The sequence below is a fragment of the Bos grunniens genome, chromosome 9 (assembly GCF_055505025.1).
Source record: "Bos grunniens cultivar Pamir isolate PY7600 chromosome 9, Bosgru_T2T1.0, whole genome shotgun sequence".
NCBI classification, from domain to species: domain Eukaryota; kingdom Metazoa; phylum Chordata; class Mammalia; order Artiodactyla; family Bovidae; genus Bos; species Bos grunniens.
In genome coordinates, this window is record NC_141173.1 from 41,988,508 (window position 1) to 42,001,304 (window position 12,797).

At 42.3% G+C, this 12,797-nt stretch overlaps 2 protein-coding genes across 16 annotated transcripts in view; one reads left to right on the forward strand and one right to left on the reverse strand.

Moving 5' to 3' along the window:
* Nucleotides 1-6,075, reverse strand: part of CEP57L1 (centrosomal protein 57 like 1) — an 84,378-nt gene extending 78,303 nt beyond the window's left edge. For 6 of the 13 annotated variants that reach the window (XM_086317408.1, XM_086317403.1, XM_086317409.1 and 3 more), the window contains exon 1: nt 5,662-5,693. Coding sequence is in view for 2 of the 13 variants with exons in the window: in XM_086317402.1 (XP_086173528.1) it covers nt 3,646-3,723 (78 nt within the window). In the remaining 11 variants the exon portion in view is untranslated. Of the gene's footprint in view, nt 1-3,645; nt 4,178-5,661; nt 5,694-5,882 lie in introns of those variants that run through there. The other 7 variants (XM_086317413.1, XM_086317405.1, XM_086317412.1 and 4 more) reach the window with 4 other exon arrangements.
* An 87-nt stretch (nt 6,076-6,162) lies between these two features.
* SESN1 (sestrin 1) overlaps nt 6,163-12,797 on the forward strand; it is a 114,457-nt gene continuing 107,822 nt past the window's right edge. For 2 of the 3 annotated variants that reach the window (XR_015132926.1, XM_086317397.1), the window contains exon 1: nt 6,170-7,429. Coding sequence is in view for 2 of the 3 variants with exons in the window: in XM_086317397.1 (XP_086173523.1) it covers nt 7,151-7,429 (279 nt within the window). In the remaining variant the exon portion in view is untranslated. Of the gene's footprint in view, nt 7,430-12,797 lie in introns of all 3 variants that reach the window. The other variant, XM_086317400.1, reaches the window with a different exon arrangement.

Here is a 12,797-nt window from a genome sequence, read left to right on the forward strand (position 1 = left end):
CCTCCCTCCTCCCTCCCCATACCAGCCCTCTGGGTCGTCCCAGTGTACTAGCCCCAAGCATCCAGTATCGTGCATCGAACCTGGACTGGCAACTCGTTTCTTACATGATATTTTACATGTTTCAATGTCATTCTCCCAAATCTTCCCACCCTCTCCCTCTCCCACAGAGTCCATAAGACTGTTCTATACATCAGTGTCTCTTTTGCTGTCTCGTACACCGGGTTATTGTTACCATCTTTCTAAATTCCATATATATGCATTAGTATACTGTATTTATGTTTTTCCTTCTGGCTTACTTCACTCTGTATAATAGGTTCCAGTTTCATCCACCTCATTAGAACTGATTCAAATGTATTCTTTTTAATGGCTGAATAATACTCCATTGTGTATATGTACCACAGCTTTCTTATCCATTCATCTGCTGATGGACAACTAGGTTGCTTCCATGTCCTGGCTATTATAAACAGTGCTGCGATGAACATTGGGGTACACGTGTCTCTTTCCCTTCTGGTTTCCTCAATGTGTATGCCCAGCAGTGGGATTGCTGGATCATAAGGCAGTTCTATTTCCAGTTTTTTAAGGAATCTCCACACTGTTCTCCATAGTGGCTGTACTAGTTTGCATTCCCACCAACAGTGTAAGAGGGTTCCCTTTTCTCCACACCCTCTCCAGCATTTATTATTTGTAGACTTTTGGATCGCAGCCATTCTGACTGGTGTGAAATGGTACCTCATAGTGGTTTTGATTTGCATTTCTCTGATAATGAGTGATGTTGAGCATCTTTCCATTCTTTCAAATATTTAGTAAGTTCATTCTGTGAGGTACTGTACTCAGAGCTGGAGGTGATTTGCAAAAACTGGCACAGCTGCTACTCCTGCTTGCTAACACTTAGAAGCAGACATATTTCAATCAAATTATCATACTAACAACTTTAAAACTACATTTGTAACTTACTAGCAAGTAAAGGTGGAGAAGGAAATGGCAACCCACTCCAGTATTCTTGCCTAGAGAATCCTATGGATGGAGGAGCCTGGTGGGCTGCTGTCCATAGGGTCGCACAGAGTTGGACACAACTGCAGTGACTTAGCAGTAGCAGCAGCAAGTAAAGGTATAGGGCACAATAAGAGTATGTAATAGGGGCATTTAATCAAATAAGGTAAATTTCCTGACCCAAGGATCGAACCCAGGTCTCCCACATTGCATGCAGATTCTTTATGGTCTCAGTCACCAGAGAAACCCCAAGATTACTGGATTGGGTAGCCATTCCCTTTCTCCAGAGGATCTTCCTGACTCAGGGATCAAACCCAGGTCTCCTGCATTGCAGGCAGATTCTTTAGCGTCTGAGCTATCAAGGAAGCCCATAACCTTCTCTGAGAAAGTGATATTTCACTCCAGATCTAAGCACAGGAGTCAGAGAGTCTTTGTTGCTGGACAAAGAAAATGGTACCAGAGATGCTGCATCCATATTCAGTGTCTCTAGCTCTTCTCCTGAAAGTTGCTCAGTTGTGTCGGATTCTTTGTGACCCCATGGACGATAGAGTTCATGGAATTCTCCAGGCCAGAATACTGGAGTGGGTAACCTTTCCCTTGCTCCAGGGGATCTTCCCAACCCAGGGATTGAACCCAGGTCTCCCACATTGCAGGCGGATTCTTTATCAGCTGTGCTACAAGGGAAGCCCAAGAATACTGGAGTGGGTAGCCTATCCCTTTTTCAGTGGATCTTCCTGACCCAGGAATCGATCTGCAGTCTGCCGCACTGCAGGTGGATTCTTTACCTACTGAGCTATCAGGGAAGCCCAGCTCTTCTTCTATTCTCTCTTAAATAAAACACCCTTCTGGCTTTCAAGATCCTCAGTGAACTCCATGTTGCTGTATGCAGGGATCAGTTATCCTTATACCACTTGACTTAAAGCAGCATTTAACATAGCATTCCTTCCTCCTCAGCCACTTTCACTTGGCTTCTAGGATGTCATGCTCTAGGTTTTTCTCTCTGTTCACTGGCCACTCTCGCATAGTCATCAGTTGCAGGTAACTCCAAATTGACCCAGACTCCATGGAGTGCCTTTCTGTGATATCAACTATTCTCAGTCTTTATCTACTATCAAAACACTACTGGGGGGGTGGGGGCAGACGGGCAGGGAACTACTGTGAAATCCAAAATTGTATCTACAGCCAGATCTTTACCCTCATCTCCAGACTCATTTACCAAACTGACTACTCCATATCTCTACTGTAAAATCTTAGAGTCATCTCAAACATAAAATAGCCTAACTAAACTCCTGATCTACCCATTTACCCCCAAACACAAATCTGGAGACTTTCCCATTACATTGGCAATTCCTTCCTTCTAGTTGCTCAAGCTAAAAAACTGTAATTATCTTTGACTCTTTTACTCTCAAAACCTCATAGCCAATCTGTCAGCAAACCTGTTGGCTCTACTTCATAATACATCCAGACTCTGGCCTCTTCCCTCTGCCTCTACTGTTACTACCCTGGCCCACTACTACTGACATTTTTCACCTGGACAATTATCTTAGCTTACTGTTAGTGTCTCTGCTTCTGCCCTTGCTTCTCTGTGGTCCACGATCAACACAATTTAAAAGAAGTAATCAATTTAAAAAGTCAGATTATGCAACCCATCTGCTCAAAACGTTCCAACAGCTTCCTGTCTCAATCAAACAAGTCAAAATTTCTTTCAGTCATCTATATGACCTCCTTCCTCTGTGACCTCAAGCTATTCTCTCTTGCCACACTGCTATTTGTCAAATGCGAAGACCTGCACGTCTTTGTACTGGCTGTTCTCTTCATAGAAACATTCTTACTCCAGGCCTCTGCATGACTTTCTCCTCCTATTTCAGATCCCCTCAAATGTCTGCTTCTTGATTAGGTCTTCTCTGACCACCTTATTTAAAAGTGAAACTTGCCCCCCAAAACCTGGCACTCTCCATTCCCCTTCTGAGTTGGTTCTTCTTTTTCTCCACTGCATTTGTTTTCACTCCCAATATGTCACATATTTATTGTCTATATCTCCTTACTAGAATGCAAAATTATGAGTAAGGACTTTTGTACATTGTGCTCAGTAGTATAACATCAATGTCCTATTACATAGTAGGTACTCAACAGATAGTTGTTGAGTGAACAAATGGATAAAAAGGAATAGGAGAACCAGCGACTGAAAGATCTGTATGACTGAAGCACATAAAGTTGGAGAGTGGTATGCTAGGTGAGGTGGAAAGGGGCCAAATGACATTAGGCTTTATAAAGAAACTTTGCCTTTAAGATTAAAGTAAGACATCACTACATAGTTTTAAGAGAAATTTACATTTCAAAAAGATTATTCTGGCTGCTGTGTGGAGAACCAATGGAGAAACCCCAGGCTGAATAATCACTATTGCAATGGTTTTGGTAAGAGATTATGGCAGTTTAGAAAAGACTGCTTATGTAGATGCAGGGAAAAGGATGGATTTGACGGGTGTTTGGGAGATAAAATCGATAAGACTTAACAATAATCTGGCTACACATGTATGAAGGTGTAGGAGCAAATTAACCAAGATGGTGGTGGTCAAGCTCTCTTGCCTCCACGGCCTCTCGCTATTGCCCCATGTTTCGTAAATACATGGTTATGTAACAGCTGAGATCACTTACAGCAGTGCACATGCAGGTCAAGATGTACCCGCTTGGCCACCAGCCACTTTTTGCTCTGTAAACACATATAAGCTCCATCTGAAAAGCCGTTGCAGCTACATTATAGCTGTGTCCACCGGGTCAACCATGAGAGAATCCAGTGCGTCTGCTGTTATGGTTGCTACGCCAGTCAGGAGAGAATAAACGTATCTGTAGTTTCTATGGCTCCTTGAGCTTTCTTCCAGCTTTCCTGCTCGTGCCTTGCCTACCCTGGGCTCAATGAACAGTGTAAACAGTGAGGCACAGTGAGGCAGAAGCACATTAAGAAACCAAGAATAAAGATTAGATTTCAAATTTTCATCACAAGTGGTTGGAATTATCCTAAAGCGAAATATGGAACACTGGAGAACAATCAGAGGTGATAACCATGCATTTGGTTTTAGGCCTGCTGAGTTTGAAGTGCTTGTGAGCTATCCAAGACCTATCTTGGAAATGCATATAACAAAGCTCAAAGGTAAAGCTGGATGGAGTTATACATTTAAGAGTCATAAGTGGTGGTGAAACCACAGCTACGAATGAGATCATATTCAATTACACAGTAAAAAGGAGACTTGGACTTAAGAAACTACCCTACACTTTGTGGGTTGAACAAAGGAGGATGAGTCCGTCAAAAAGAAAAGAAAAAAACAGCTTTTTTGGATTCTGAACCATACTCATAAGTTCTCTTTTTTAAAAAAATTTGATTTAAACCAGTAATCTCAGAATGTTGAAGGCTTCCCAAATTAAACCAATTCATCAGAACTCTTTTCAAAGATAGGTCACTTTCAGAAACCATCTGGAAAATTCACAGTACCATTCTACTTGCTGCTTGAAAATACATCAATATACAAAAAGATATCTATTCCAAAATATATACGACCTCGGCTTATTGCAGTTTCCTGAAATTACCTTCTCTCTCTTTTGCTCAGGGCTTCACCATATGCTGTTCTTCTGGCCCTCTTTCCCCGCGATGAAGATTTCCCTAACTTTCCAAAACTTGGCTAAGTGATCTTTTTTCTGTCCATCCCAATAATATGTCATAGTGCTGTATGTTTAATGTGTATACTGTGTGTTTAACCATTAATTAGATGTCTTTTCCACTGTTGTATATTTAGTACCTAACAAGGCTAAATTTTTAGAGATACATCTATTCTGCAACTTTAAACAGTTAAAATCTAATTTGGTTATCAGTCCATTGCCTGGCGTGCAGCTGTCCATGGGGTCGCAGAGTCAAAAAGACGGAGCGACTGAACAACCACTGCTGCTGCTGCTGTAAGTCGCTTTAGTCGTGTCCGACTCTGTGCGACCCCTTAGACGGCAGCCCATCAGGCTCCTCCATCCATGGGATTTTCCAGGCAAGAGTACTGAAGTGGGTTGAACAACCACTGACAACCGTTCAAACGTTGACCTTCCTCTAGAGGAATGACTCAAATGGTAACTTGTAAACAAACGACTGAATCTTTAAAACATACTCAATTTTGGAGATTATTTTCATACGGTATCCTTAAGGCCTGCAAAAATTCATATTTAGGAATACCAGGGATTCTTTCCCATTGAGTCTCATACAAAATGGATTTGACAGCTCTCTTTGAATGCCTGGCTTGGGATGTCAAAAATTTCAGCAAGTAAAGCACAGAACACCCCTGCACAATGGCAAACAAAGCCCGCAATTGCACAGGGATACCCAGTCCATCACGCGCGAGCCCGCTTGGCAGGACGGAAGCAGAGGCAGCAGCGTGGAGCACCGGTTTCCACAGCATCCCCCTTGTCTGGCCTTACGCCGCACCCTCCGACCCTCAGGGTAGCGACCATTCCCAAATTCTCTCCTCGACGCGGGAGAACTGGGCACCCGGACTAGTCCTTCCCAACGTAGATTACTCATAGAAGTCCCTGGACTAAAGCTTACAGTCCTAGATGGCTCGGTTTCTAAACTAGAGGAAATGGAGGAAGGGAAAAAATCTGTCAAGGAAAAGTGGCAGCCAAGCCCACAGTGCTCACCAAGCCGACGCTCTCAGTCAATCCTCGTCAGCGCTAACCGTTGGCTAGCAGGCCGCCAAAGGCAATGTCGCAGTGGCTCTTGGGGGCTGTAGTTTTTGTCGCAAACGAAAGGCGCAGACAGCACCCAAACTACCTTTCCCAGAAGTCAATGCGAGCACGCCCTGCTTCTTTAAATCTGGGGTTTGGCGTAATAAAGACAGCGTTCTTATTTTTAGACTGACCTTAAACTTAGATTCAGGCACTTCCAGGTGTACGTCTGTGCACACTTTCTTTTCCCTGTTTGTGTTGTCTGTGATAGCGTACTTCAACCTCCCCTTACTTTCTTTTTTTCCCCTTTTTCGGTCCAAAGAAGCCAAACGCCAGGGGATTGAAAACGCTCCCCGGCGCAGATTAAGTGCCTATTAAAGCGCATGCGCCTTGCTTGCTGTCACGCTTGCGTAGCAACCGGCAGCGGTTGGCGGCCGCGCGCGGACCTGGGGTCTGGAGGTAGCCTGTGGGTGGGCGGGGCTTTTTCCAATGGCTTTGCCTCCGCGGGTCGCGTCTACTAGGGCGGGGAAGAGGGCGCAGGGGCAGGGGCGGCTCCTGGTTTGTGCCGGGAGGAGAAAGGGGAGGGGCTGGGGGGTGAGGACCCCATCTTCCCTCCCCGCTCCCGCCCTCTGGGCCGAGGCCCACAGATGAGGCTGGGCGAAGGGGCGGGCTCTGCGCCGCGGACCCCGCAGCTCCGCCAGCTTCGCGGCCCAGCCCTGTGCTCGGGGATTGCGGGGCTGCCCTGTGCCCGTCTGGCTTTGGAGGCGGTGGGCGGTGGACGCAAGGATTGGAACAGAAGCGGCGTCTGTCCAGGGCACCCGGAACCGACAGAGCAGGAGACGCTTTTCCTCCAACGCTACAGAGACAGCGGCTGCACAGGGCTGCCGCCCCCCGGGAGCGTCAGGGTCTCTGGCCGTGGCGGCCAGCGAGCCAGGGTTCCGCAAGCCTTCCCAGCCAGCGCCCGGCCGAGAGGGAGGAGCTGCAGAAGGCGGGGACTGGTGCCGGAGGAGGGGCGGGGTGGGAACGCTCCCGAGAACACCGTGGCTGCACTGACAAAAAACACCGAATGGCTGGAGAGCGTTCAACTGTTACCAGCCTTTTTGGGCAGAGCACGGGTTTGACAGCTCCTCAACGTGAGGATATCCGCTGACCCCGCGGGTCGCAGAAGAACACTTTCCCGACACTGGCTGTGCAGCAAAGCCAGCGCTGTAAGGTTTCAACTTGCCAACTTTTTTTTCCAGTCTCTGGCCAGAAGACTGCCCCTCTGGGTAGGAGAGGGCGAGCTCTGTCTTGTAGCTCGAAGAGACGCTTCTGGTTCCAAATGTCACCCAGACGTGTTTTTTCATGACGATTCTAGTTCTCTGATTTCATTCTTATATTTCTCGTTTTAAAAATATAAAGTGCTTTGGGGGGCATGCTGAAAGTTAACTGAAGACGGCAAAGAAAAAACTCCACGGTTGTCATGGCTGAAAGAGAGAATGAAGTGAGATGGGATGGACTGTGCAGTAGAGATTCAACTACTAGAGAGACAGCTCTGGAAAACATTAGGCAAATCATTGTGAGAAAAACCGAGTGTCTTCGTTTGGTGAAAGAGACACCTTATCGTCCAGCAGACGGCCTTTCAAATGCGGTTTCTTTGGATGGATTGAATAAGCTTCTTGCTCATCTGCTTATGCTTTCTAAGAGGTGTCCCTTTAAAGATGTGAGAGAGAAAAGTGAGTTCATCCTGAAGAGCGTCCAGGTAAGAAAGAGCATTTTAAGTACAACTGTTTATCTAGTACAGTGACGTTTACTTGCAGATAATCACTTTGTAATTGCTTCAAGTAAGTTGTTATATTTGAATTACCTTAAATTTAGAGTGTTCTGTAAAACGTTTAAATTGGGGTTAAAATTGGACAAGGTGAACTAATTTTCAAGTACAACTAAATAAGTATTGTCTTTCTAGAGAGTTTTAGCAGAAATGCATTCTTCCTGGGAAAAATACGTGAAAATTACAGTTAATTACAAGTAAATACTTGCATTTCTTTACATTCATTTTTACATGTTGTTGGAAACTGTAGCCAGTATGCTTTTCATATTGTTACAAACAATGTTCTATGTGGAAAGTTTCACGTTATTAAAAGCTTCTAAAATGATAAAGGATATTAAATGTTTCCTAGTCAGCTTGTTCAAGATAACTGGTGAAACAATTTTCTCTTGTTCTTAAAAACAAAACAAAAAACCCCAGAATCTGTTTCCTAAATGCAACCTTTCTTTTCTGAAAGAAAGAATTATATAAATAATAAAAGCCCATGTTGTAAAGGAGCTGACATCTGCAGATTGAAAAATTGGATCCAGGTTGAGTGACTGATAGACTCTTATGGTCAATTACTTAACTAGCTTTCTCTGTGTTTGCCTAAGTTTGATTCTTTTCTTTCTTACATACATTTCTATTTAAGTTGTAAAAGATTAAGAATGTTTCCTTCTGCTTGTACATATTGAGTTTATCTTTTTTTATTTGAAGGTTTTTTTTTTTAAATAAGGTTTTTTTGAAATTAAGAATGGTCAAAATGCTCTTTATGTTTCTCTGTCTAAATTACTCAATTCACATGTGTTCAAAGTCATGGTACGAGAAGTTTTTTAAATGTATGATTTACTTGGGTATATATATATATAAGCTAAGATGAACAGTTTTTCTATTCTGGTTTGAATTCAGTTTAAAGCAACAAAAAAATAATGTGCATAAAACAAAGACTCTTTAAAATCTTAGATATTTTTTTTCACAAACAGTGGAAACAATTGTTACAATTTACATTTATCCAGAGTTACTGCTTGCTGCTGCTGCTAAGTCGCTTCAGTCGTGTCCGACTCTGTGCGACCCCATAGACGGCAGCCCACCAGGCACCCCTGTCCCCGGGATTCTCCAGGCAAGAACACTGGAGTGGGTTGCCATTTCCTTCTCCAAATCCAGAGTTACTAGAGAGGAATTATTATTCCAGCACTTGAAGTTTACCCTTTTAAGCATCAAGTTATTTCTCTATCTTAGTGACGACAACAACCATTTCTTTTTTCATAATGGGATCATCATTTTGCATATCAAGTACGTACTGTTGTACAGTTGAGGGTGGAATATATGTATAGGACTCTGTGATCCACTTTGAATTTGTGTGTTCAATTTTTATAGTTTTTCTGTCCCTTCCCTTGCTGTCAGTATTCTTCATTTCAGCCTCTTCTTGAATGCTTTATTTTGCTACTTTTAAAAAGTACTAGAATGGGAAACCAGATAGCCAATTTTGTTAAGAGTTAGATTGAAAACTGAAGTAATTAGGCTCTGGAGATTACAAAGTCAAAGGACAGACATAATGGTAAGTAAATGGGTACTGGTATTAAACCTGGGCTCAGATTCTCCTCCTTTATTAATATACTATATAACCTTGAATGAGTTATTTGACCTCTCTTAGCTTGGATTTCCACATCTATAAAATGGGTATAATAATACAGAGGTGTGTTATTATAGTAAATTAATATTATAAAGGAGATGTAAAATGCCCTATATGTAATGTATACTCTTGTCCTCTTCCTTATTTCTTAAAAAACATTTATTTATTTGTCTGGATGGGTCTTCATTGTGGCACTCAGGACCTTCAGTCTTCCTTGAAGCATGTGGGATCTAATTCCCTGAACTGGGACCTAAACCCAGGCCCCCTGCATTGAGAATGCAGAGTTTTAGCCACTGGACCATCAGGGAAGTCCTTCCTCTCCCCTTTCATAAATGAAATACATGGACTATGTGATATGTATTTTAAGACTCATTCATTCTGCAAAAGGAAGCAAGAATCTCTACTATGAAGTTTTCCTGTCAGTTTATACCTTCATTTTCATCTCTGCATCTATTGTACGTCATTCCAGCCACAATTCTAACAGGCGCTTTACTTATGTTGGGTTATAATCACATATTTATGTGTCTGTCTCCCCTAGGAGGGCTATAAGTTCTCACGAGTATTGACTGGGACTTGCAAGCTACTAAATAAATATTGTGTCTTAGTCTGAATAGGTGAAGTTACTATTAATAGATATGGGATTTTCCATCCCTACATCATTCATTGCTGCCTTCATTCAACAAATGTTAATTGAACTCCTGCTAAATACCATTCTAAGAACTGAGAATCAGTGGTAACAATTTTGACATTCTACTGAAGGGAAACTGACCATAAAGAAGTAAACAAACAATGTAATTTTAGATAATATAGGAAGACTTCCCTGAAGAGATGGCATTTAAGCAGAAATGAATAAGTATTATCTAGGCAAAAATGAGATTATGAGGGGGACATTCCAGATGTAGGGAATAATATATGTGAAGGCCTCATGGTAAAAGAGATCAGGTGAATTTAGGAGTGGAAAGTAATGCAGTTTGAGGAGAGTGTGAAAGTTTAAATACATGCTTAGGAGTCAGAGCTGACTCCAATACTTTATTAACTCTACAACTTTTGGTAAGTTACATAATCTCTCCTTGACTCAGTTTTCTTATCTGCACAATGAGGATGAGAATAGTTCCTGCTTAACAAAGAGAATAAAATGAAATAATGCTTACAAAGCATAGCACAGTGCCTACTGCTAAGTCGCTTCAGTCGTGTCCGACTGTGTGTGACCCCAGAGACGGCAGCCCACCAGGCTCCCCCGTCCCTGGGATTCTCCAGGCAAGAACACTGGAATGGGTTGCCATTTCCTTCTCCAATGCATGAAAGTGAAAAGTGAAAGTGAAGTAGTTCAGTCATGTCCGACTCTTAGTGACCCCATGGACTGCAGCCCACCAGGCTCCTCCATCCATGGGATTTTCCAGGCAAGAGTACTGTGCCTAGCAAATAAGAAACACCATAAAGCTAGGAATTCTTACTGTTTTTAGGCAGGAGCCAGAGAACAGACCATGTTAAGAGTTATAGACTTCATCCTAGGAACAATGAGAAGCCACTGAGGGACGCTGAGCAAGATGGTGACATGATACATGGTGTATTAGAAGCATCACTTTGGAAGAAATTTGGAGAATGGATTTCAGGGGTCAAGACTGAATGTGCAACAGTAAGGAGGTTGTTCACTGCTGCTGCTAAGTCGCTTCAGTCGTGTCCAACTCTGTGCCACCAGGCTCCGCCATCCCTGGGATTCTCCAGGCAAGAACACTGGAGTGGGTTGCCATTAGTCCAAAGCAAAAATGGTGGAGTAGGATGTAGTAGACAAAGTGGGAAAAGGTGACTAGGTTTGGGAAGTAGTTAGGAGTTAGAAACCATTGGATATAGTATTTAATTGGATATAGGAGATAAAGTAAAATGAAGGATGGCTCTAAAGTTTCTAGCTTAAACTCCTTGGTGAATAGTTAAGTCATTTCAGGAGACAAGAGTGGTAGAAGGTTAATTTAGGGGAGTGATGAGTTCTGTTTTACACAGGTTGAATTAAGTTGCCTTTGATAAATCTGATTAGAAATAGCTCTTAAAGGGATTTCTGCCCCTGACACCACTGTTCTACTTCTGACATTGATATCTCTCACTTTGCCAGACTTAACCTGTCCTCCACCTTTCTATCCATCCTCTCTTTAATTGCAGAGCTCTTTATCTAAAACAGAAATTTGACCATGTTTCTTTCCTCCTGAAAACCCCTTAGGTTAGAATCTAAACTTCTTAATGCCTAGCATCATCTGGTCCATACTTGATGCTGCACCTTCACTTCTCCACACTAGCTTCACAAGGGAAACCAAGTAATGTAGTGCTCCATAATACCTTCTGTTGTTTATTAGTAAGCAGCAAAAGCCGAACTGTATTTGCAGTTTTTGCAGCTATTCCTGATGGCACCCTTAATTGCTATAGGTCATGTTGTCAAGGAGACATGGTAGGATGGATTCAACTCAAAATGATTAAACGTGTAAAAATGGGCACTTTGACAGGTAGCATTCTCTGTTTGTATTCCTATTCTCAATTTATTGATTTCAAATCAACATACTTAAATCTGTTCAACACATTTTTGAGAGCTCTTCTTTGCTAAGCAGTGTACTCAGGAGTGAAAGATCAATTAGATTTATTCCCTGCTTTTGAAGAAGGTCTTCTGTTCTCATAGAAGGAGTTGTGCTGTTGTTAAACCTATAATACATTTTGGATATGCTTGATTCCCTAAGCAAAGAAATGGACTGGCCCATTATACTAGTATAGTCTACCTGTGAGCTATGGTCTTTATGATGCAGGAAATTAAGGGAGAAAATGTGTGTGTATATATTCATCAAAACATCATGAGGTGTATCTGGAATAGCCAAGTACTTTTTCAAGAATAGTCATTTGATCCTTTTCATTTCTGTACCATGACAAAAGAAAACTTAGACTTTCTTATATGTCTGCCAGCAATGAACATTGTCTGAAAGTAACTTGGCTTAAGGTAGAAAATTTAGACCATGCAACAGAGTATTTGTCTTTGTTATGTGGGATGGAGGAGACTTTCATTTAGTGACGTGATTGTTAGCAGCATCTCCCCACCTGCCCAGGGAGAAATGAAACTTTAACTGTTGGGTATGGTGCACATTTATAGTTGTTAAAGTTGCAGTTGAAGTATCCAGTTGGTATCCATTGGGTAATATATAGTTTGTGGGTTTAACAATAGAGGTTAATAAATCTCTTTTTCACATGGTGAGTCTGGAGGTTGGGCTGTTTCAAGCTTGAATGATTCATTAGCTGAACTACATTACCCTTTTGCCTTTTATCATTTTGTTCACCTTTGCTCAGTGTAGTAAGGGCTGTCTTAGCTCATGGTTGCAAGGTTGCTACAGCAATTCCAGGTAGCATGTGCAGTCATTGAACATTTTCAGCTTAGGAGGAAAAGAGTTTTTTCCTGTATATCTATCAGGGAAGAAAATTTTTCCCCAGAAGCCCTCCAGCAGTGTCAAATGCCCTTTACCAAGCCAGTAACTGGCAACGAAACTGGGCATTTATGTTTTTGGTTTGGATTAATCCACATCCAGCCTCTAAGAGCCAGGAGAGCCCCCATCTTGAGAACAAAGATTCCTGTTGTTGAGGAAAAAGAGGGATGGAAGATAGGTTTAGTTAGAGGCTGTCAATAAAACTTATATTTAACTAGATAATATATTGCATTGGTCA